Below are 24,795 nucleotides of genomic sequence, written 5' to 3'. Positions count from 1 at the left end.
ACCTTCCACAGAACATACCCTCTTTCCTCCTCTTTATCTAAATATTCAACCAGGAAAAAAAAATCCCCTGTAATAATTCTCAACATTATCAAAGGTGACTGTCCTCTCCTTGTTCTGCTGCATATCTCTTGTTTAGCTACTAAAATCATGAATCATTTTATATATTTATAAGCATTTCAATTAACAGAGGTACTTACGCAATTTTCTTCACCATTTCAGTTTGCTTCCAATATTTCAGTCAAAAATCACTCAGTCCATATATTTTTTATCTTCTCTCTGTCTGCACTGCTCAGATAAGTAACTCTTTCAGGAACAGACATTCTACTTTGTACCAGGTCCTACGTCTACCAGAATCATGTACTATACCCTCAGCTTTTAGAAAACGTTGTTTTATCCTAATTGTGTGGGTTTTCTTTTTATTTGATTTGCCTCTGAATTATTTATTTTATATATGTGGCAAAATATTTTGCAGGCAATTCACTGGAGGTTCAATAAAGCTTTTCTAGCTGATTATGTCACAGAAGAAATTGCCAAATATTCCTTTTAAAAGGCTTTTAGGTTTTTTATTTTGTTTTTGATTTTTTAACTACAAATGCTTCTGGCCATGATTAGTCAGCTATAGAATGGCTAACAATACATACTTAGAATGTGATTTTTATTTTTATTTTTTTTTGATATTTCAGTGGGATGGGAGAATCAAAAGGAATCAGGTGTTCAGAGGAATGTATTGATTGAGTAGAGGTGAGGAACTAGGATGTTGAAAAGTAAAAAAAGGAGAGAAGGAGAGGAAGAAAAAGAGGGAGAGAGAACAGGAATATTGCTTCATTCTAAAAATGGGTATTAATAATGGTCAATCAATATTTTGTGTATTTAAAATGGAGAACTCTATAAATATTTTTTGAATTGAAGTCCTGGATATCCTTATTAATTTTCTGTCTCATTGAGTCTAAATCTCGTTATGGGTCTTATGTATCTGGGTATTAAGATCTCTTATTGTTACATTGATCCTTTTACCACTGTATCTTTGTTGCTTTGAAATCTATTTTATCAAATGTGAGAATTGCAACTCCTGCTTTTTGTTTATTTATTTATTTTTGCTCTCCATTTGGTTGGTAAATTTTTCTCCAACCCTTTGTTTTGAGTCTTTGTGTATCTTTGAATATACCATTAGGTTTTGGCTGTATCTTTTGATTGGGGGATTTAGTTGATTTAAATTTAGGGTTACTGCCATTTGATGTTAACTGGCTATTTTATCCATTCGTTGATGTAAATTCTTCTTTATGTTGATGTGCTTTACTTTTTGGTATATTTTTAGAAAGGCTCATACTGGTTGTTCCTTTCTATGTATAATGCTTCTTTCAGAAGTTCTTGTAGAGCAGGCGTAGAATGTGATTTTTATGCCGTGCTAGTTTCAGGGAAATGCTTTCTTCTCAAAGGGAAATATTGTTCTAGTAAAGACAACCACCATAAAACAAGTAAGTCTCATTGACTGCTGACTGTTTTCCAGACCCTGGGCTAGATCTAGATTTCAAATATGAAGTTTTTAAAAAATCATGGGAACTAGCAATGTATATTCATGGGAGCTAGCAATGTATATTCTGATGAGGTAAATAAACAAGTACAATTCCTAAACACAATACTAAAATGTGAACATAGTCCAAGTGTTAGAAGAGCACTGAAGAGACAGTGAAGTTTCATGTTGAAAGGAAGGAATTCTCAAGGTGGACAAAGAAGAATTATGCCAAGAAGACACCTACCAAGACATGCACCTGTGATGCAGCCAGGAATGAAAGAATGGTGTTTGGCTCATACTGTAAATGTGAGCCAAAACTGAGCCAAAGTGTTGTTTCTGAGAACAGAAATAGAAAACACTTAAGCCAAATTTTGGAAGGAATTTGAAGGCTAAGTAGTTTAAACTATTTTTAAGGGCAGTGAAGTACATGGGCAGTACTTAAATAAGGCAGCAGTATGATCATATCTGCATATCAGGAAGAACAGTTTAGCTGTGCTAAAGAATGGATTAGTGGTGGGTGAGAACAGAGATGGGGAAAAGGCTTAAAAATAATCATCTAGGTAGAAATGACAAGGCCATTAGACATGGAAAGGCAAAGATGGTGACAGATTTACAAAATTTAGGAGATAACATGTACAGAACTTGATGACAGAGCAGATGAGGTGGGGAAGTTAAAGAGGCACAGGTAAAGAAGGGGATTAGGTGAGAATGAATCTAATTGATAGGAAATAAGGATACAGCAATTCCAGAAACCATAATAGAGAAAAAATTAATAGTTATAATCATAATAACATCAATAGTTGTACTATTGGTAATTAAGTGTTCATAGAGAGCTAATTACTAAGAAAAGTGTCACAAACAATATCTAATTCAAACTTCAAGATATCTTAACATAAAAGTATTATTTCTCCTGCCCAATACAGAAAGACATTGCATTTTAAAGAAGTTTGAATAATTTTACCAAATATTGAACACAAATATTTATGTCTTCACAATTCATGCTTTTAGAAACTGAGTTTGCCCAGTGCTGGGCTGCTGGCAGTATTTCTCAGGGTTGGCCTGCCTTACTCAACCACCCAAATCCACCCTCCTGACATATTAGTTCTTCTTTTTTTTTTTTTTTTTGAGATGGAGCTTTATTCTTGTTTCCCAGGCTGGAGTGCAATGGAGCGATCTTGGCTCACTGCAACCTCTGCCTCCCAGGTTCAAGCAATTCTCCTTCCTCAGCCTCCCAAGTAACTGGGATTACAGGCATGTGAGACCACACCAGCTAATTTTGTATTTTTAATAGAGATGGGGTTTCTCCCTGTTGGTCCAGCTGGTCTGAAACTCTGACCTCAGGTGATCCACCCACCTCAGCCTCTCAAAATACTGGGATTACAGGTGTGAGCCACTGCACCCAGCCTAGTTGTTCTTTTAAGTGCTACATTTTGGATCACTTTTTATGCTAGAAAACTTGTCACTGCACTTCAAAGGACAGCTCTCAGCTGCTACAACCAATGGACAGGCAGGCTCTTTATGCTTGCTAATGAGCTCTCCAGGCTGTAACAGTATCTATTTTTTGACAGTTGCTGAAATCAGCATCCAAAGGGGAAAACTAGGAAGAGAAGAGTTGGGGGAACCTAAACTGAGTTGGAGGTTGTTTGTCATATACTCCTATTTGACACTGTGAGCCCTTTTGCCTGAAGCATATGGTGCCTATTATGTCAGCCACATTCCATTTTTCTCCCTCTGAAGAAAAATCTTTTCTGATGTGATGACTTAAGTTGACTTGTTCCACCCCATAAAAAAATGGGATTAGACTTACAATTCCCCAAAGCCAGGCTGGCAGGTCAGTCTTGTGAGTTGTTGGTGAGCATGCCACACAACCAGGCTAAATATAGTTTTACATCTTAGAAGAAGAAGAAGATGGAGATGGGACAGAGAGGTTTATGAGAATTATTAAAGTTTTATTTGGATGGTAACATCTACTGTCTTGTTAAAGGAAAATAGGAAAGCAGTATGAGTGAAAGGTTACCACAGAGTGGTTAGGCATTTGATTTTTTAAGGAACAGTTGACAGTTTTAGAGATGTATTTTTAGCAACATATTCAATAGAACATTATTTAATTAATATAAAGTCATATAAATGTCCCAAAGAGTTTGCTTTGAAGAAATTGGTGACCATTTAGTATCATAAAGTCACACAATCTCATCCTTGGAAGGAAAATTATACATTATTTATTCTACTTAAATGCATGAATTCTTCTTTAACAATATTTATAAAGAATTACCTGACTCTGCCGGGAGAGGGAGAACTTTCACAAAAAAAAAAATACCAGTAGAAATAATCTATGATCCAGCCAAAAGAATTTCTGGCAAAATGGCACTGAATCATCCATATTTTCATGATTTGGACAATCAGATTAAGAAGATGTAGCTTTCTGACAAAAAGTTTCCACATCTTATATCAAGAACAGATAGTTGTGTTTTTATTGTTAACTCTGTCTATTTTTGTCTTATATATTTCTCTGTTGTCAAACTTAAGCTGTACTTCATCTTCTAATTTCAAAAGTATAACTTAAAATGTAAATATTCTATATAAATTTAAATATAATTCTGTATATGTGTGTAGGTCTCACTGTACCAACTATTCGTTACTATAATAAAACTATAATATTGATGTCAGGAACTGGGAAAAAAAAAAAAGAAATAATTTAATGAAAGCATTGTGGAAGGAGGAATCATCATTATCATAATCTTTATAAAAAACAGTAGATAACCCAATCAAATACGGATTCGACAGACATGCTTGACTTTAAAATTTAACCTACTCAGTGTTAAAGCTGTGCTGTCAGAAAGATCTAATATCAGAGTGTAACATATAACAAAATTAATTCAATATTTTTTAATTTTTTATTTTTATTTTTTTCTTTGAGATGGTGTCCCTCTCTGCTGCCTAAACTGAAGGGCAGTAGCATAGTCTCTGCTCACTGCAACCTCTGTCTACTAGGTTCAAGTGATTCCCCTACCTCAGCCTCCTAAGTAGCTGGGATTTCAGTTGTGCACCACCACTCCCAACTAATTTCCATATTTTTAGTAGAAACAGGGCTTTACCATGTAGGCCAAGCTGATCTCAATCTCCTGACCTCAAGTGATTCACCTGCTTCAGCCTCCCAAAGAGCTTTACAGGCATGAACCACTGAACCCAGCACAAAATTAATTTCAAATGCTTGAAAAGGGTTTCAGTGTTTATTATTCTCATAGAAAGAGTTTTACAGCAACCTGAAGCCATCAAATTTAAAAAATTTTAATTGCCCTAAATTATACAGTTCCTCAGTGTATGTACTGTGCATACAAATAACTATCACTTACCTGTAAGCTGTCAGTATTGTCCAGTACCCCACAGATTGATGCTAGTCTGATCAGAGAGCAGTAGCAGGAATAAAGGAATAATCTCAGTCAAGTATTGAGAAGATAAGGCTGATTAGAGCAGCAAAGCATTTGCTTTCTTTTATCATGCACCACTTAGAGCTATAGACACTCATTTTTACTGCGCGCATGAATGAGTGTGGGTTTGAGGGAAGAGAGGCTCAAGTTTAATGGATTCTCAGAGTGACAATTCATTGAGTTTTATGTGAGTATATGTGGCTAAGTAGAGAAATGGAGTATGGTATGAGTTATCCATAATATGTTCACAACAGATTACTCTGGAGTACTATAGATTACCCCCCACCTTTTTTTTTTTTTTTTTTTTTTTTTTGAGACAGAGTTTTGCTCTTATCACCCAGGCTGGAGTGCAGTGGCGCGATCTCAGCTCACTGCAACCTCCATCTCCTGTGTTCAAGAGATTCTCCTACCTCAGGTTCCCAAGTAGCCGGGATTGCAGGTGCCTGCCACCAGGACTGGCTAACTTTTTTTTTGTATTTTTATTAGAGACAGGGTTTCACCATGTTGGCCAGGCTGGTCTCTAATGCTTGACCTCAGGTGATCTGCCCACCTCAGCCTCCCAAAGTGCTGGGATTACAGGCGTGAGCCACTGCACCTGGCCAGTTTCCCCATTCCTTCCATCGCCTGAGAAAATGTCTATTGTTAAAAAAAAAATGCCAGCCAAGCGTTGTGGCTCACGCCTGTAATTCCAGCACTTGGGAGGCCAAGGTGGGTGGATCACGAGGTCAGGAGTTGAAGACCAACCTGACCAAGATGGTGAAACCCCGTCTCTCTTGAAAATACAAAAATTAACTGGGCACAGTGGCAGGTGCCTGTAATCCCAGCTACATGGGAGGCTGAGGCAGGAGAATCACTTAAACCCGGGCGGCAGAGGTTGCAGTAACCCATGATAGCACCACTGCACTCCAGTCTGGGCAACAGAGTAAGGCTCCAACTCAAAAAAAAAAAAAAAAGAAATGTCAGTATTTGCCATGGTAAATTAATGTATACATTAGGTGCCTATTAATGATTCTATGGTTGTTTTCCATTTTAAAACAATGATTAGGCATGTGTAAATAATATGCACTTGGATTTTGACCTTCAGGTACAATTTTCTGAAGATTACCATTTGTTGAATAATCAATAACCTCTAAACGAAATAACAATATTTCCTTTAGAGGCTGATAATATAGGCTACAGAATTTCTGCTAATCTTATTCTAAACTCTTCTTAGTATGAAAGTAACAAAGTGACCACTTGTAATAGTCACTCCCTTTCTATGCTGGGCTCCTGAAATGGCCTTTTCATTCTGTAATAAGCTATTTGTGTTCCCTTCATTATGCTTCAGTCATTTTATTTTTGTCATCTTTGGTGCTACCTTAATGTACTGTAATGGAACATGCCGAATCAGACAACCTGTAATTTTTATTGCAAACATGTCTCAAGGCAAATTTATAAGTTGCACTTGATGTCAGAAACTACTCGAGGGAACAGGCCTTTGTTCTAAATTACAAGATGCTCTGCCATTCTAAACTTGAAGTATGTTGAATATAAACTGACTTTTTTGTGACACTGGCAATTTCACATAGGCAATATGTTAAGATGTTCCTCTAAAAATTTATTGTGTACCAAACAACTTCGCCAGCTAAACCACTGTTTAGTTGGTTAACACTGTTTGCATTAACCATCTAAAGAGTTTGTGTTAAAACTCTATTATCAGGCTGTAAAGCTAACATTTAAGGTAAAGCTATGTGACGGAAAACTGCCTATATGAAAGGTCTTAACATTTTATTTTAGCTTTCTTTCCATGGAAGTCTAAGAAGGAGCACTAATTTGTTTAGTAGCATTTAACCAGGGTGACTCTTTGGGCAAATCATTTATATATTTAGATGAAGGCATTGAAAAAAATTACTCTAAACTGTGATCTCACCTCCATTAAATTGAAACCTTCTAATAGTTATAGTTGAGTTTGGTTGCTAGTACTACCAGACTATGATAGTACTAGCAAGTGTCTGGTAGTACTAACTCTGTGGGGCCCTAGAGTCAGACAGCCAAGGGCCCATCTTGCACTGGTAGGGTATCTGGTGTCCTGCAATGTGGGCTTTCTCCATCCATAGACCTGCAGGTTCTAGACAGTGCTGTGTGCAACTATCTGGCCTTCATCTTTCTATGTATAGAAACTTAACAAACAAGTACTGTTGTAACCTGCGTAGATATATTTTATTTCTTCTTCCTGTGTTACCACTTTTGGGTATCCACCACTAAACAGGAAGATATATGTTTAAAAATGTTCATGTTTTTGTTACAGTTGTACTGATACTACTGAAAACAGCAGTAAGTTGCTCTCTTGAAACAAAATTTTTGTTATAATCTACCAAGAGAATTATGGTATGTCCCACAAGTACATGCCCACTCACTTTGGTGTTCAGTTGCATCCTAGCTCTATATTGCTCATTTTACTCTTGCTTTTGCCCTCAATTATTCATTTACATTATTACTTTAGTTTATCTTTTACAAATAGTAGATTTTTTCAATAATTTTACCATATTCCAGAAAATTCCAGAATTACACTTTCTCTTCAGATAGGATGGCTTAAATTCATTATTTTATGCAATAGATGTGTAGAATAAAAAAATAATTATAATGGCAGTTTCCATGGAGTAAATAATATACATCAACAACACAAAACTCAATAAAATGCAGATTAAGTTTTGCTGAAAGTTACTATTAGGAATTGGCACAAATACTCCTCTAACAAACATGGCCCATAATATATTGTTTCCAACACAGTTTTGTACATGATGGAGATTAGTGAACTGCAAGAATATTCCTAGTGTCTTTACCTAATGCTAGTGTTGGTTGAAAGATCCTCAGGAAATCATTAGCAAACTCCATCTAGAAACAAACCAAAAGATCAGAGATAAACATTACATGAGATTCATGGCTCATGGTTGTAGAGAGTTCTATGAGTATTCATTCTTTTTCGAAGTACAGTGTAGTGTTTCAGAGCATCTGCTCCCATTCCCAAAAATTAGTGAGTTGTAACTGTGCCAGCATCTGATTTCAACAGTATGTCAGAGACACAATATTTGTCCTTAAATGTCAGTCATTAGAGTTGGGCACCTATACACTACACAAATTCTATGAGTTCCAGTGGAATGATAACTGGTTCTTTAAGCTGGAAAATATAGAGGGACTCAGAAACACAATGGAGGGAAATCAACCACCAACTTGGACATAGATAACCTGGGACAAATAGATACTATCAGTAACTCAAAAGATTGGCTTAAAAATCTTGGAGCATTATTCTGAATATGTTTTCAGCTTTCCAGAAACATGAAATGTATTCTAATCCAAGAAAGCACTCCTCCCACCTCCACACTACACATACACAAACACATACACTGCTAAAGCAAATACAGCCAAAGAAATATAGAAATAAGTACCAGCATCTTGCATAGGAAATACTATGGTCTTTGGGACTGGACAGACCCACATTTGAATTCTAGCTCTCACACTCACTGACTATGCCAACACTGATCAAGTCACTTATTCTCTCAACCTAAGTCTCTTCATCTTTAAAATAGATCAAATAATTCTTTATGTGAGGCATTTCCATTAGGATAATGTCTATCAATTATCTAACATGTATGTATTCAATAAATAATGACTATCCTAACTACTAATTTTTAAGCTTACATTTGACTTCAAAACACGTTGCTTATGTAAATTCTATAATTTTATAAAAATATCTTGCTACCTAAAGGAATGTAGACCTAATGCTTATAACATATTGAACTTTCTTTATTGCCTAATTATTATATGATTATCTAGCAGTCTAAGGTAACTTGCCTTTGATGGAATTGCTAGCTTTTTCCCCTGCAAAGCTTCACCCAAAAAAAGCATTGCATTACCATTAGAAATTTTCACTTTTCTTTCAATAATAATTTTGTGTTCTCATAATTTGTATCAATGCCGTATACCCTAACAGCAGTCTTTCCTTACACATTATATCCTAATATTAGGAAACAACAAAATAAGAAATGTATTTGATACATGTTTCCACACATATTGCCTTTTTCTAATTTTGACTTTATTCCCACTTGAAAATATTCAGAACTCTCTTGTGTCTCTCTTTTCTCCCAATAATCAAGGTCTCTCCAGGACCTTTCCAAGCAAACAGAAATCCCTTATGGCACAGTCCTGGACTCTGCAGTATATGAGCATGTCCGCATGAAAGGATTGAATCCTTTTGAGAGGGACAGCATGTATTCCCAAATGTGGCGGATGATCAACCGAAGCAATGGATCAGAGAACAATGTTCTGGAGTCCCAAGCAGGCATTCAAAAGGTACTGTCCATGGTTCTCCATTAATAGTCCTTACCATTTCGTGTCCCATGCTGAGATTGCAAAGTTGAGATTTGTTTATTGTTTATCTTTAATTCTGACAGAGCATTTCCTGTTAGATTACATCTTATATTGATTTAAAGAAGATTTTTAAAAATGACTCATGGCACCAGTAGAGGGAATTCAAAGTCCTCTGCAGTGTGCTTAACAGATCAGTTTCCATTTGAATTCCAAAATCAAATAATACTTGCTAGTATTTTGTTCAGAAAAGGGTTAAGGACTTAACAAATATGAAGTCTAAAAAAGTTTTCACAAATCCCATTCCAAATATCATTCAAGTCATCTGATGCTTTTGAATGACTCAGGTTGTTTTCTACACTGCACTTTTTTTTTAGATTAAACCATTATCTTTAGTTGTGATTATGTGAAGCTATCTAAAAGGAAAAGTTAATCTTGTCAACAAATAGGGTTTCTACAGATGTCTGTTTCTATTTCCAAATGTGAAAATCTTTATTTACATCTTATTTTTCTATAACTATCTATATTACAAAGGCATAGAAAGACTGTTTTTCCTTTATGTGAAAATCTTAAAGCATTTTTACTCTGATCTGCAGTTTATAAACATATATACAGAAGCATTTCAAACCCTATCAACCTCTATGAGAGAACTGACTTTTTTCTAAAAATTATCTCTAGTGACTAGACTAGTGAAAACCACTGTTGACATTTAATAAATAATCATGGAATGCAGGTGAATGTCAGTAATATCAGCAATAGTGGTACACATTCTTTCTCTCTGATCTTCCACTGCAGAATAATTTGGACTCTAAGTCTGTATTTCCTGTTCTAATGTCAAACTCAATAATATCATGCTAGAGAATATTTTGATGACTATAAAAATTATTCTACTACAGGTTCCAGCATTATTCTCTGCTTTTTCATCTGACACCTTTTGTCTGCCACTGCTACTACTATGGGCCCCTAGAGTCAGACTAGTAATTCTTGCAGTAACTATATTGATATTATGCTTCTGAGAGATGATGAGGATAACGTAAACCTTTCTCCAAGTATTAATGATGTCTTTAAGGAAGTGAATATTCTGGAGATGTTAGCCATGGCCTCTAACTTCTTGGCTCTTATTATACTCCATTTTCTGGGGTTCAGTTATTGATTCTAAAATATTTCCTTCTTGGCTTTCTCAAAAGAACCATTGCCTTCTGGAGGTTGAACATGGTGTCTTCCAGTTAATGGGTTCAGAGGGGGGTTTCAGGGTGGATCCAGGTAGGTGAATGAACATGTATTTGGGGGGAAAGGAGGAGGAGGGTAGACATTTTAAGTCTTCCTAGGTACTCATAGCATGGTAATGAATTTGTGTTCAGAGTAAGTATACGGCATGGCTTTGAGAATGACTTATTTTTCTTTATACTATTTGTTAAAAAGGGATTTGAGTTTTTTGATGATGAGTGTAAATAGAAATTTACAGTTCATATTTCTATTCCATTTTAGGAACCAAAGCTCCTCATGCCTTATAAACTCATTCTATACAGTATTATTCCAGAGAAATTTCATTTTGTTTTCTCTGATCAGCATGGTCTTGATGGACGCATCAAACTAGGTTTGAATCCAGCTCATTTTAAAAATAAAATGTATAAATATAACTAGTTATTTAAAGTTTCTGAGCCTTAGGAGTTGCATCATGAAGATAAAAATCCTATCTCACACAGTTTTTGTGAAGATTAATAACATACTATATGTAAAGCAGCAGTAAGTAGTATGAGTAGAGCCATAAACCTTTCTTACAAGATGGCCCTGAAGATTACCTGGGATAGTGTATATGTGAGCAATTTATAATTATAAAACTTTATCATTTAATATTTCCTGATCTCAATGTAAAATTGTGACATAATGAAATGAAGATGCAATAAAAGAAGTAGAGAATAATTTCTATTCTTTGTTAGTCCATTGATATGGTGGCTAATTAGTTTGAAACTGCAAATAAAGTCCTCAAATATTTATTATACCATATTTATTCAATTTTCTGATTTACTAGAGGGGTTGTGAAAAATGCCCTTCTGAATGAATGCATAATAGAAAATATCTACGTGAAATTTTTTGTACTGCAGATTTCTTTCAACCCAAATTAGAAACAGCTGACAATTGATTAGACAGCGAGCAGCTAATAATAAGATGTATTTTGGTTTGAGTTTGCAAGGTCTTGGCCAGCTTCTGTTAAAAAAACAAAACAACAAACAAACAAATAATAACCTTTTCACCTGCTAAAGTTCAGTGGAGTTTCATGAAATTGAGAAATATGACACACAAAATGTGGTGGTGGATTCTTCTTCAAGCAATGAGTCTTGAACATTTCAACAGCAGCTTTTTATTCTCTGTCATGGATTTCTAATTTCTACAGGCAGACAAGATGTCAGAGGTCTTTGAGGCCAACATTTCACAAAAGGCCAAACTTCTTCTATAATATCTTTGGCATGAATCCATATATAGCAACTGCCTTCCAGGAAAGCCTGCATCACTGAGAAAAACAATCCTCACAATCTATAACTTCAAATAGATTCGATTAATGTCTCAGTCTGTGCTTGTTCTGAATTGTGCTAATAGTCTCATTAAGTTTCTCTTACTTGAAGGTAGATACTGATCTCATCTGCCATCTTCATTTGGCTTGTACCAAAGAAATCTGTGTAAATGAGCATTAAGTAGATGAGTTCTGATTTGGTATCCTTGGAAGACATTCACCTGTATCAAACTACCCTAAGTAAATGAGAACAAATTTGCTTCGGCCTTGCTCTACTCAAGACCTTTTGCATAAGTAGAAAAAAATATGATTTGTAAAATGCAACTGATTTTTTGTGCATTCATTCAACAATTACATATTGAGCACCTTATATGTATCAAATAGTACATTAGTCACTGGGATGGACAGAAATGAAAATAAATGTCTTCATGGAGTTTGCATTCTAGTGGGTATAAACAATAAACAAGAAAAACACATTCTATGGTATGTTCAGTAGTAAGAAGTGTTAAGGAGAAAAAATAAAGTAGTAGATGATGGGAAATACCAAGAAGCAAGGTAATTGACTTTATTAAATCAGGTGGCCAGGGTAGACTTTACTAAAAAAGTAACATTTGAATAAAAACTTTAAGCGGTTGGAGAGGGAAGAGTATGTGTATGTCTGAGTGAGGTGTTTTTAGAAAGAGGGTTAGCCAGTACAAAGGCAATGCAGTAGAAGCATGCTAGATGTTTCAAGAGTATGAAGGAGGCCAGTATGGATTCAGAAATAACAGATAATACAAAAAATGTGACAAAGTCAAGAGGTAAAAGGTCTGGAGGTAGAGAGAAGATGAATCACATAGGGTCTAGCAAAGTGTGGTCCTGTGGACTAGCAGTGCCTGCATCACTTGAGAGCTTCCTAAAAATATAGACTCTCATGCCCCATCCCAGCCTTTCTAAATGCAAATATCATTTTAACATTATCCATAGGTGATTCATATGCATGTAAAAGTTTGAGTTGTGCTAATGCAGCGCTGTCTAGAACATTCTAAGTTGGCTTTTTCTCTGTGTGGGTTATGAAACTTCAGGAGTACTTTCAACAGAAGAGCAACATGATAAAATATTTTGGCAAATCGTATGACTATTGTGCTGAGAGAAATAGAAAGAAAGTGGCAATGTAAAAGCTGGAAAGCAGTTAGGAGGCCATGATGATGACTCAGCAACATTCTGAAATTACACCATCGAAAGTTCATTTTTATTAAAACCCAAATACATCTTAAAAGATGATGACTTTGAGCAGTTATTGGCATTAGCATATTAGTGGAATTTAGTTTGTTAGATTATTTTAGAAGGGCCTAGGACATAAACAGATATAATTTCTGAGAATAGATGTAGAAAATTCCAGGTGACAGGTAAAGATCTGACCAGAAATTAAGGATCATGTGCAGCACTACAATAGTTATGTCTCTGATTATTATAAGAGCAGCATTCACTTCCCATTAACCTATTATAAATCTTGGGGAAATAAACAAATCATTCAGAATCTCAGCATAGACCACTAGAGAAGTAAAGAAAATCAGGATTGGTAGGATTTGTGAGTGAGTAATACTTCAGACTATGAAATTCCAAGGGGGTGTATACTCACATGGGTACCATAGTAACAGGGAAGTCAATGGTGGTGCCAGTACCAGCAGTATTCAGTCATAAAGACAGCATTGATGTGTAAGGCTGTCTGTCCTCAGAAGTCTGAGAGCAATATGGGGAAAGGGGCAGTGTTACTAGGGGAAACTCACAAGGTTCAAAGTGGGCATCAGGGCTGCAACCAGGCCACTGGAATTTAGGGCCTAGCTCTAATCCCCAATGGAAAACTGAAGTATTAAAACAGAAGCTAAGACAAAAGATTGGTCATATCAATATGGGTCAATGTCATGGGTTTTAGAAGACTGAGGCAGGAAGACAAATTCCAGACCCTGTGAACTAGTGAGTAAGCCTATCCCAGTTTTATTCAGCTCTGGCTGAAAAACTCAGTGGACTTGAATCTGTATTTTACATACTCATTCAACATATATTCAGTGAATTCCTATTGTTTCCGAGGCTTTGTTTTAGGCATTGGAAGGTGTAATAGAACAGGTAAAGTTCCTGCCTAAATGGAGATTGTATTGTAGTGAAGACAACAGACAAGCAGAAATGTATGCTCTAAAAAAAAACTGGAAGAGTAAGAAGGAAAAAAACAAGCAGAACGTGAAGAGAATGTTGCCATCCCATATTGGGTGGTTGGAAAATACATCTCTGAAAAACTGACATTTGAACAGAGATCTGAAAGAGGACTGGAGGTGGGGGTGAACCATGCGTATAGTAGTTAGAGAGAGGGGACAGGAAGTACTCCAGGCAGAGGGAATGCTCATTACAAAATTCCTGAGGCAGAAGCTAGCACAGCATGCTGGAGAGAAATGTCAAGAACAGTGAGGCTGGAGCAGGGTGCACAGAGAGGGGATTAGGGATAGTGAGGCAGATGGACAGGATCAGATGGTAGGAGGTAGGCAGGATACAGGCCTTTGAAAAGGCTGATGCGACACTTTAAGAACTGCTACTGGGGGGAGGACTCAAGATGGCACTGTGAGAACAACCCAGGATTGAAGCTCTCGCTGGACGCACGGAGAGGATGAGTCGGGGAAGCATTTCCAGACGGATCTTAGTTGCCCACAGAACGGGGAAATTCCCAGGTATAAAAGAGACGCAGGACGCCAGGCAGAGGTCTCCGCTGGCGTAGCCGGCAGCCTGTGCGGCTCCGGCCCGCGCCGGAGCGCAGAGGCGCTCCACAGCGCTCCATACAAAACCGCACTGTTAAGGGTGCCCTGTTGAACCGGCAAACTAAGACCCGAGAGGGCTGAACTTGAGACTGAACGGGTCTTGAACTGTAACCCAGCCCAGGAAATCCCAGGGACTCAGCATCTGGGGGAGCGCAGTGCGACAAACAAAATGGCGATTCCAAACTCTCCCGGTGAATAGGTTTTTTTTTAAAGTGCAGCTCCACGGGGGAGGGGCGTCAGCCATTACCAAGGCAATCAGCCCCTACTGAGGTACATGCCCATTGCTGACGCAGCCTGCCGCTGCCGAGGCAACCAGGTACAACAGAGAGACTCCGCCGCAGGGCGTAGCCGGTGGCAACAGGGCGGAGACCACAGCAGAAGGGCGGAGCCTGCAGGAAAAGGGCGAACCTCACACCAGCAGGGCGGAGCCTCGGCAGGCAAAAAGTGACTAGACTGCCTCCTAGCTGGGCAGGACAGTGAGGCAGACACTCACAAGGAAAGCCCCAACCCCCCCCAGACAGAGCATCTGAGGAAAAAAAAAGGGGTTTTCTTACGAGTTAGGTTGCAGCAGAACTAAACATAGCAGCCTAGCAGCCCTGAATGAACAACAGAGCTCACAGCTCAGCACTTGAGCTCCTACAGACTGTCTCCTCAAGCAACTCCCTGACCCCTCTATATCCATAAGACTGACATTTTGGCAGACATCATCCTGGGACAAAGATAGCAGAAAAAGAAACTGGTAGCATCCCTCGCTGTTCCGCAGCCACTACAGGTGCACCCCAGACAAGCAGGGCCTGGAGTGGACCTCAGCAGTCGTACAGCAAAGGGGCTAGACTGGTAGAAGAAAAACCAAGTAACAGAAATACTCCATCATCAACAATCTGGGTGTTCACTCAGAGATCCAATCAAAAAGTCAGCAACTACACAGACGACAGGTGGATAAATCCACAAAGATGGGAAGAAACCAGCACAAAAAGGAGGAAAACACCCAAAACCAGAACACCTCGCCACCTAGAAAGGACCAAAACTCCTCACCAGCAAGGGAACAAAGCTGAACGGAGAATGACTGTGACGAAATGCTGGAATTAGACTTCAGAAGGTGGATAATGAGAAACTTTTGTGAGCTAAAAGAACATGTTTTAAATCAACGCAAAGAAACTAAGAACCTTGAAAAAAGATTTGAGGAAATGATAACAAGAATGGATACCTTAGAGAGGAATATGAATGAATTAAAGGAGCTGAAAAACACAATACGAGAACTTCGCAAAACATGCACAAGTTTCAATAGCCGAATTGACCAAGCAGAAGAAAGAATATCAGAAGTCGAGGATCAACTCAATGAAATAAAACGAGAAACCAAGATCAGAGAAAAAAGTGCAAAAAGGAATGAACAAAGTCTCCAAGAAATGTGGGACTATGTGAAGAGACCTAACCTACGTTTGATAGGCGTACCAGAATGTGATGAAGAGAATGAATCCAAGCTGGAAAATACTCTGCAGGACATTATCCAGGAAAATTTCCCCCACCTAGCAAGACAGGCCAACACTCTATTGCAGGAAATACAGAGAACACCACAGAGATATTCCGCAAGAAGAGCAACCCCAAGGCACATAATCGTCAGATTCAACAAGGTTGAAATAAAGGAGAAAATACTAAGGGCAGCCAGAGAGAAAGGTCGGGTCACCCACAAAGGGAAGCCCATCAGACTCACAGCAGATCTCTCGGCAGAAACTCTACAAGCCAGAAGAGAATGGGGGCCAATATTCAACATCCTTAAAGAAAAGAACCTTCAACCCAGAATTTCATATCCAGCCAAACTGAGCTTCAGAAGTGAAGGAAAAATAAAATCCTTTGCGAACAAGCAAGTACTTAGAGATTTTGTAACCACCAGCCCTGCTTTACAAGAGCTCCTGAAAGAGGCACTACACATAGAAAGGAACAACCAGTACCAGCCATTCCAAAATCACACTAAGTGCTAAAGAGTATCAACATAATGAAGAATCTACAACAACTAACGGGCAAAACAGCCAGCTAGCATCAAAATGGCAGTGTCAAATTCACACATAACAATATTAACCCTAAATGTAAATGGACTAAATGCACCAATCAAAAGACACAGACTGGCAAATTGGATAAAAATCCAAAACCCAGCAGTGTGCTGTATCCAGGAAACCCATCTCACATGCAAGGATACACAAAGGCTCAAAATAAAGGGATGGAGGAAGATTTACCAAGCAAATGGAGAGCAAAAGAAAGCAGGAGTTGCAATTCTCATCTCTGATAAAATAGACTTTAAAGCAACAAAGATCAAAAGAGACAAAGAAGGCCATTACATAATGGTAAAAGGATCGATACAACAAGAAGAGCTAACGATCCTAAACATATATGGACCCAATACAGGAGCACCCAGATACATAAGGCAAGTTCTTAACGACTTACAAAGAGACTTAGACTCCCACACAATAATAGTGGGAGACTTTAACACTCCACTGTCAATATTAGACAGATCAACCAGACAGAAAATTAACAAGGATATCCAGGGCTTGAACTCAGACCTGGAGCAAGCAAACCTGATAGACATTTACAGAACTCTCCACCTCAAATCCACAGAATATACATTCTTCTCAGCACCACATCACACCTACTCAAAAATTGACCACATAATTGGAAGTAAAGCACTGCTCAGCAAATGCAAAACAACTGAAATCATAACAAACAGCCTCTCAGACCATAGTGCAATCAAGTTAGAACTCAGAATTCAGAAACCAACCCAGAACCGCACAGCTTCATGGAAACTGAACAACTGGCTCCTGAATGTTGACTGGATAAACAATGAAATGAAGGCAGAAATAAAGAAGTTCTTCGAAACCAATGAGAATGAAGACACAACATGCCAGAATCTCTGGGACACATTTAAAGCAGTCTCTAGAGGAAAGTATATAGCAATAAGTGCCCATATGAGAAGAATGGAGAGATCCAAACTTGACACCCTATCGTCAAAATTGAAAGAGCTAGAGGAGCAAGATCAAAAAAACTCAAAACCCAGCAGAAGACAAGAAATATCTAAGATCAGAGCTGAACTGAAGGAGATTGAGACACGAAAAACCCTTCAAAAAATCAATAAATCCAAGAGCTGGTTTTTTGAAAAGATCAGCAAAATAGAAAGACCGCTAGCCAGATTGATTAAAAAGAAAAGAGAGAACAACCAAATAGATGCAATAAAAAATGATAAAGGGGAAATCACCACAGATTCCACAGAAATTCAAACCATCATCAGAGAATATTATAAACAACTCTATGCACATAAACTAGTAAACCTGGAAGAAATGGATAAATTCCTGGACTCCTGTGTCCTCCCAAGCCTAAACCAGGAGGAAGCTGAAACTATGAATAGACCAATAACAAGGTCAGAAGTCGAGGCAGCAATTAAGAGCCTACCACACAAAAAAAGCCCAGGTCCAGACGGGTTCACAGCCGAATTCTACCAGACACAAAAAGAGGAGCTGGTACCATTTCTTCTGAAACTATTCCAAATAATCCAAAAAGAAGGAATCCTACCCAAATCATTCTACGAGACCAATATCATCCTGATACCAAAACCCGGCAGAGACCCAACAAGAAAAGAAAACTTCAGGCCAATATCCATGATGAACATAGATGCAAAAATCTTCAATAAAATATTGGCAAGCCGATTGCAACAGCAAATCAAAAAACTTATTCACCGTGATCAAGTAGGATTCATCCCGGGGATGCAAGGCTGGTTCAACATACGCAAGTCTATCAATGTAATTCACCACGTAAACAGAACCAAAAACAAAAACCACATGATTATCTCAATTGATGCAGAGAAGGCATTTGACAAAATTCAACAGCCCTTTATGCTAAAAACCCTCAATAAACTCGGTATCGATGGAACGTATCTCAAAGTAATAAAAGCTGTTTATGACAAACCAACAGCCAATATCATACTGAATGGGCAAAAACTGGAAGCATTCCCTTTGAAATCCGGCACTAGACAAGGATGCCCTCTGTCACCACTCCTATTCAATATAGTACTGGAAGTTCTAGCCAGAGCAATCAGGCCAGAAAAAGAAATAAAGGGTATTCAAATAGGAAAGGTGGAAGCCAAATTGTCTCTATTTGCAGACGACATGATAGTATACCTAGAAGACCCCATTGCCTCAGCCCAAAAACTCCTGAAACTGATAAGCAACTTCAGCAAAGTCTCAGGATATAAAATCAATGTGCAAAAATCACAAGCCTTCTCTATACCAATAACAGACTTAAAGAGAGCCAAATCAAGAATGAACTGCCATTCGCAATTGCCACAAAAAAAATAAAATACCTTGGAATACAACTCACAAGGAACATAAGGGACCTCTTCAGGGAAAACTACAAACCACTGCTCAACGAAATCAGAGAGGACACAAACAGATGGAGAAACATTCCATGTTCATGGTTAGGAAGAATTAATATCGTGAAAATGGCTATACTGCCCAAAGTAATTTACAGAATCAACGCTATCCCCATCAAGCTACCATTGACTTTCTTCACAGAACTGGAAAAAACCACCTTGAACTTCATATATGGAACCAAAAGAGAGCCTGCATAGCCAAGTCAATTCTAAGCAAAAAGAACACAGCGGGGGGCATCACACTACCAGATTTCAAACTATACTATAAGGCTACAGTAATCAAAACAGCATGGTACTGGTACCAAAACAGAGATATAGATCAATGGAACAGAACAGAGGCATCAGAGGCAACACAACATAGCTACAACCATACAATCTTTGATAAACCTGACAAAAACAAGCAATGGGGAAAGGATTCCCTGTTCAACAAATAGTGCTGGGAAAACTGGCTAGCCATGTGTAGAAAGCAGAAACTGGACCCCTTCCTGACACCTTACACCAAAATTAACTCCAGATGGATTAAAGACTTAAACATAAGACCCGGCACCATAAAAACCCTAGAAGGAAATCTAGGCAAAACCATCCAGGACATAGGAGTAGGCAAGGACTTCATGAACAAAACACCAAAAGCATTGGCAACAAAAGCCAAAATAGACAAATGGGACCTAATGAAACTCCACAGCTTCTGCACAGCAAAAGAAACAGTCTCTAGTGTGAATCAGCAACCAACAAAATGGGAAAAAATTTTTGCAGTTTACCCATCTGACAAAGGGCTGATATCCAGAATTTACAAAGAACTCAAACAGATTTACAGGAAAAAAACAAACAAGCCCATTCAAAAGTGGTCAAAGGATATGAACAGACACTTTACGAAAGAAGACATATATGAGGCCAACAATCATATGAAAAAATGCTCATCATCACTGGTCATCAGAGAGATGCAAATCAAAACCACATTGAGATACCATCTCACGCCAGTTTGAATGGCGATCATTAAAACATCTGGAGACAACAGATGCTGGAGAGGATGTGGAGAAAAAGGAACACTTTTACACTGTTGGTGGGAGTGTAAATTAGTCCAACCATTGTGGAAGACGGTGTGGCGATTCCTCAAGGCCTTAGGAATAGAAATCGCATTTGACCCAGCAATCCCGTTACTGGGCATATATCCAAAGGACTATAAATCGTTCTACTACAAGGACATGCACACGAATGTTCATTGCAGCACTGTTTACAATAGCAAAGACCTGGAATCAACCCAAATGCCCATCGATGATAGACTGGATTGGGAAAATGTGGCATATATACACCATGGAATATTATGCAGCAATCAGAAATGATGAGTTTGTGTCGTTTGTAGGGACGTGGATGAATCTGGAGAACATCATTCTCAGCAAACTGACACAAGAACAGAAAATGAAACACTGCATATTCTCACTCATAGGCGGGTGATGAAAAATGAGAACACATGGACACAGAGAGGGGAGTACTAAACACTGGGGTCCGTAGGGGGGAAAGGGGAGGGTCAGTGGGAGGGGGAGGTGGGGAGGGATTGCCAGGGGAGAAATACCAAATGTGGGTGAAGGGGAGAAAGCAAACAAAACACACTGCAATGTGTGTACCTATGCAACAGTATTGCATACTCTGCACATGTACCCCGAAACCTAAAATGCAATAAAAAAAAATAAATAAAAATAATAAAAGGCTGATGCTTGGGCCTGACTAAAGTCCAAATTGTATCTTAATTGGTAAATAGAAGGCATCTGAAGTTCTCACATTCCTTCAAGTGATTCTGATTCATAACAAGGGTTGACAATCACTGATATAATATTCTGTGATTCATTTTAATGACCTTGGTTACTCGGAGATGGGAAACCAGTGAAGAATTCTGAGCAGAAGAGTGATGCACTGTAACTTACTTTGTAAAGATTTGCTCTAGATTCTGTGTGGAGACCAGGGGGCTCAAGGGTGGGAGTGGAGAGCTTAGTGAGGAGGCCACCGTAATAATCCAAATGAGACACAAGGGTGGGTGGAGCGGAGTGGTTATGGCGGAAGTGATGAGAAGTGTACCACAGTAACAGGGAAGTCGATGGTGGAATATAGTTTGAACATATTTTGAAGGTAGCACTGACAAGATTTTCTAAAAGAGAGTGAATATGGGATGAAAAAGAGGAGTTAGAGATGACTTCAATGTCTTTGGCTTATGTAGGTGGAGGTATGAAGTTGCCATTTATTGAGACTGAGAAAACCATGAGAAGAGTAGGTATGAGAAGTCAAATGAGTAGTTGTCTCTGGCATGGTAGTTAATATGAAATGCTTACTAATTATGCAGGCACGGAGTTTTTATTTAAGGCCATAAGGCTGGATGTGGTCACTGAGGATGTGAGTATATCTAGAAAAGAAAAATATCTAAATACAATTTAATATTAAGAGGAGGCAGAGACAGAGAGGATATATTGATCAGCTAGTGAGGCAGGATGGAAAGCAAGAAACTGTGAGTGGTGGTTTAAAAAATAAAGAAAAGAAGAGTTTCAAAAAGTTCAGAGGATCAACTGTCTGTCAAATGATGCTCACAGTAAAGGATGATGAATGCTGAGAATTAATCATGGATTTGGAAACCAGCAATCACTGGTGACCTGACAACAACAGGTCTGGTGGAGTAGAAGAAGAGAGTAGAGAAATATTGGAGAAAAGAAAAAAATTAAAAGGGAGGATGTGGGGATTATGAGAATAGGGAGAAGAAATTTTGAGAAAGAAATGTCTATATGAATAATTGAAATCATCAAGAATAAACACAGAACTAGTACTTAAGAGAGAGGCAGACAGCCAAGTGATAAAAATCTTCAAATATGTTGGAGGAGTGATGGAAGGTCAGTAGGTGACTACAGTAACACTCAGTGGCAGGTAGTAAAGTCTGATGATGTAAGTTTCAAAGCTGGAGAATTTTAGGGACAAAGGTCCAGAAGTGGTTTGAGGGGCAAGGAGGGATTCCTACCCCAGATCTTGTCCCAGTGGTATGAGTGTTGTAGTAAAGAAAAATAACCCACCACAAGACCACAGGTAATGCAGAATCTCCAGAAGATAAGTACATTCTAGTTAGCAAAAAAAGGTAAAAGGAAATTTAAAAAAATTAATCCAGGATATTGGTAAGGTAATTATATATCCTAGTTTGCTTGAGACAGTCTTGATTTTGCCACTTGGCATACAGTTATTAACTGTATTCCCACTCACTCTTAAGAGTATTGTTATGACTCTACATTGTATGATCTCCCTAGATACCTTGATCCTGCTGATAACACAATTTCATAGAGCAGAGTGGAAGAACCAAGAGAGTTGTAGAGGAATAGGAAAATTGGCCAAAATCAAGGAATGTGCAGATCTATATCTGTGAGATTTAAACAGTGATCAGGAAACTTCAGATTTTCCATGAGGGCAGCATTTGGGAATCTAGGACCAACATAGGCTGTAGGCAAATTCTGTTGACAAGGAGATGAGTGTGGGGTGGCAGGAGGGGTGAGCAGGTTGCCAGGAGCATACTGAGGTGTAAGGCCCCTCTTCATCCCTGACAGTGGCAGTGAAAGCCTGGCTAACAGCAATCTCACCAACAGCTGAAAGTCTTGAGGGCATTGCTCCCACAGCTGAGTGAAGCTGGGAACCATAGCAGCTGGTACATTCTAGGCTTAAGGACAAAGCAGTTCTGCACCAAGTTGCACAAAGGAAAAAAGGCTGTGAGTAGAAAACAGATTTCAACTGTGATACAGCTTCACCTATACTTAGTCCTATACATGGCCATATCCTCTTTTCTGCTTGCTCCATTCCCCTTCCTCCTAGAGCTGTAAGCATCATTTTTCATTGAGTAAAAATGCCAAAGTAGATGACAATTAATGAGCCAGCAGCAGAAACAGGGTAAGGGCTAATTGGAGCTTTAGTGAGTGATTTGCTAATATACTGACTAGGTATATGACCTCAAAATCTGGGTTAGGCCCTTATTACAGAAATAAATAAGAAAACTGAAAATGGCTTGGGGAAAAATGAGACAAAATACTCAATAGCTTTGGTTCTATGAAAATGCCAAGGCTGGGCTATCATACCACTGGACTTGGAGGTAGCAGTGTATTTGCTACATTTGCCCTTTTGCCAAACGATTCCAACAAATATACGATTCACTTCAGTACTGCACCCTGCAGCTGAGAGCTCAGATCCCACTGGCATATTTTCTACTCTTTAGAAATCAGAGTTTTTAGGTCTGTGTCAGTCATCCCACAATGAAAGGAGAGAACTGCACAGTGGGAGAATAAAAAAGATGCAGAGATCATTTGCAGCAGCCATGCTAATGCGCTTTTAATAGTAGAGTTGGATGTTTTTTTTTAATTATTATTAAGACTTATCTTACACTAAAATTAACTCCCGATGGATTAAAGACTTAAACATAAGACCTAACACCATAAGAACCCTAGAACAAAACTTAGGCAAAACCATCCAGGACATAGGCATAAGCAAGGACTTCATGACTAAAACACCAAAAGCATTGGCAACAAAAGCCAAAATAGGCAAATGGGATGGGACCTAATTAAACTCCAGAGCTTCTATAAAGCAAAAGAAACAGTCATTAGAGTGAACCAGCAACCAACAGAATCGGAAAAAATTTTTGCAATCTACCCATCTGACAAAGGGCTAATATCCAGAATCTACAAAGAATTGAAACAGATTTACAAGAAAAAAGCAAACAAACCCATCCAAAAGTGGGAGAAGGATATGAACAGACACTTTTCAAAAGAAGACATACATGAGGCCAACAAACATATGAAAAAATGCTTATCATCAGTGATTATTAGAGAAATGCAAATCAAAACCACATTGAGATACACCTCACACCAGTTAGAATGACGATCATTTAAAAATCAGAAGACAACACCTGCTGGAGAGGATGTGGAGAAATAGGAACACTTTTACACTGTTGGTGGGAGTGTAAACTAGTTCATCATTGTGGAAGACAGTGTGGCACTTCCTCAAGGACCTAGAAATAGAAATTCCATTTGACCCAGCAATTTCATTACTGGGTATATACCCAAGGATTATAAATCATTCTATTATAAGGACACGTGCACACGTATGTTCGTAGTGGCACTGTTTACAATAGCAAAGACCTGGAACCAACCCGAATGCCCATTGGCTATAGACTGGACAAGGAAAATGTGGCACATATACACCATGGAATACTATGCAGCCATAAGAAACGATGAGTTTGTGTCCTTTGAAGGGATATGGATGAATCTGGAAATCAGCATTGTCAGCAAACTGACATAAGAACAGAAAATCAAACACTGTCTGTTCTCACTCATAGGCAGGTATTGAACAATGAGAACACATGGACACAGGGAGGGGAACATCCCACACTGGAGTCTGTTTTGGGAGGGCCAAGGGAGTGACAACAGGTGGGGTGAGGAGGTCATGGAGGGATAACAGGGATAAATGCCAGATGTGGGTGATGGAGGGACGGATGCAGCAAACCACATTGCCATGTGTGTACCTATGCAACAGTCCTGCACGATCTACACATGTACCCTAGAACCTAAAGTACAATTTTTTTAAAAAGCAAAGAAAAAAGACTTATTTTTGTTTTTAATAATCTTCATGGATATTTGAAATCAAAATCAGCCTTGATTAGATGTTTTCTCAAAAAGAACGAGAAATCTAGAAGCATTATGACACATGTAAAATTGCTTATGAAGACTTCTTAGGTTGTCATAAGCAATTTAACACGAGTTACAATGTGTCAAGCTTTATAGCACACAAAG

At 38.4% G+C, this 24,795-nt stretch overlaps 1 protein-coding gene across 5 annotated transcripts in view; it reads left to right on the top strand.

The window, feature by feature from the left end:
• Positions 1-24,795, top strand: part of GRID2 (glutamate ionotropic receptor delta type subunit 2) — a 1,554,413-nt gene that overhangs the window by 1,254,949 nt on the left and 274,669 nt on the right. For all 5 annotated transcript variants that reach the window (XM_035294542.3, XM_035294543.3, XM_002745586.7 and 2 more), the window contains one exon: positions 9,075-9,270. In XM_035294542.3, the coding sequence (XP_035150433.1) occupies positions 9,075-9,270 (196 nt within the window). The remainder of the gene's footprint in view (positions 1-9,074; positions 9,271-24,795) is intronic.

Source organism: Callithrix jacchus, chromosome 3 (genome assembly GCF_049354715.1).
Source record: "Callithrix jacchus isolate 240 chromosome 3, calJac240_pri, whole genome shotgun sequence".
Lineage (NCBI taxonomy): Eukaryota > Metazoa > Chordata > Mammalia > Primates > Cebidae > Callithrix > Callithrix jacchus.
This window is presented reverse-complemented; position numbering and strand designations above follow the sequence as displayed.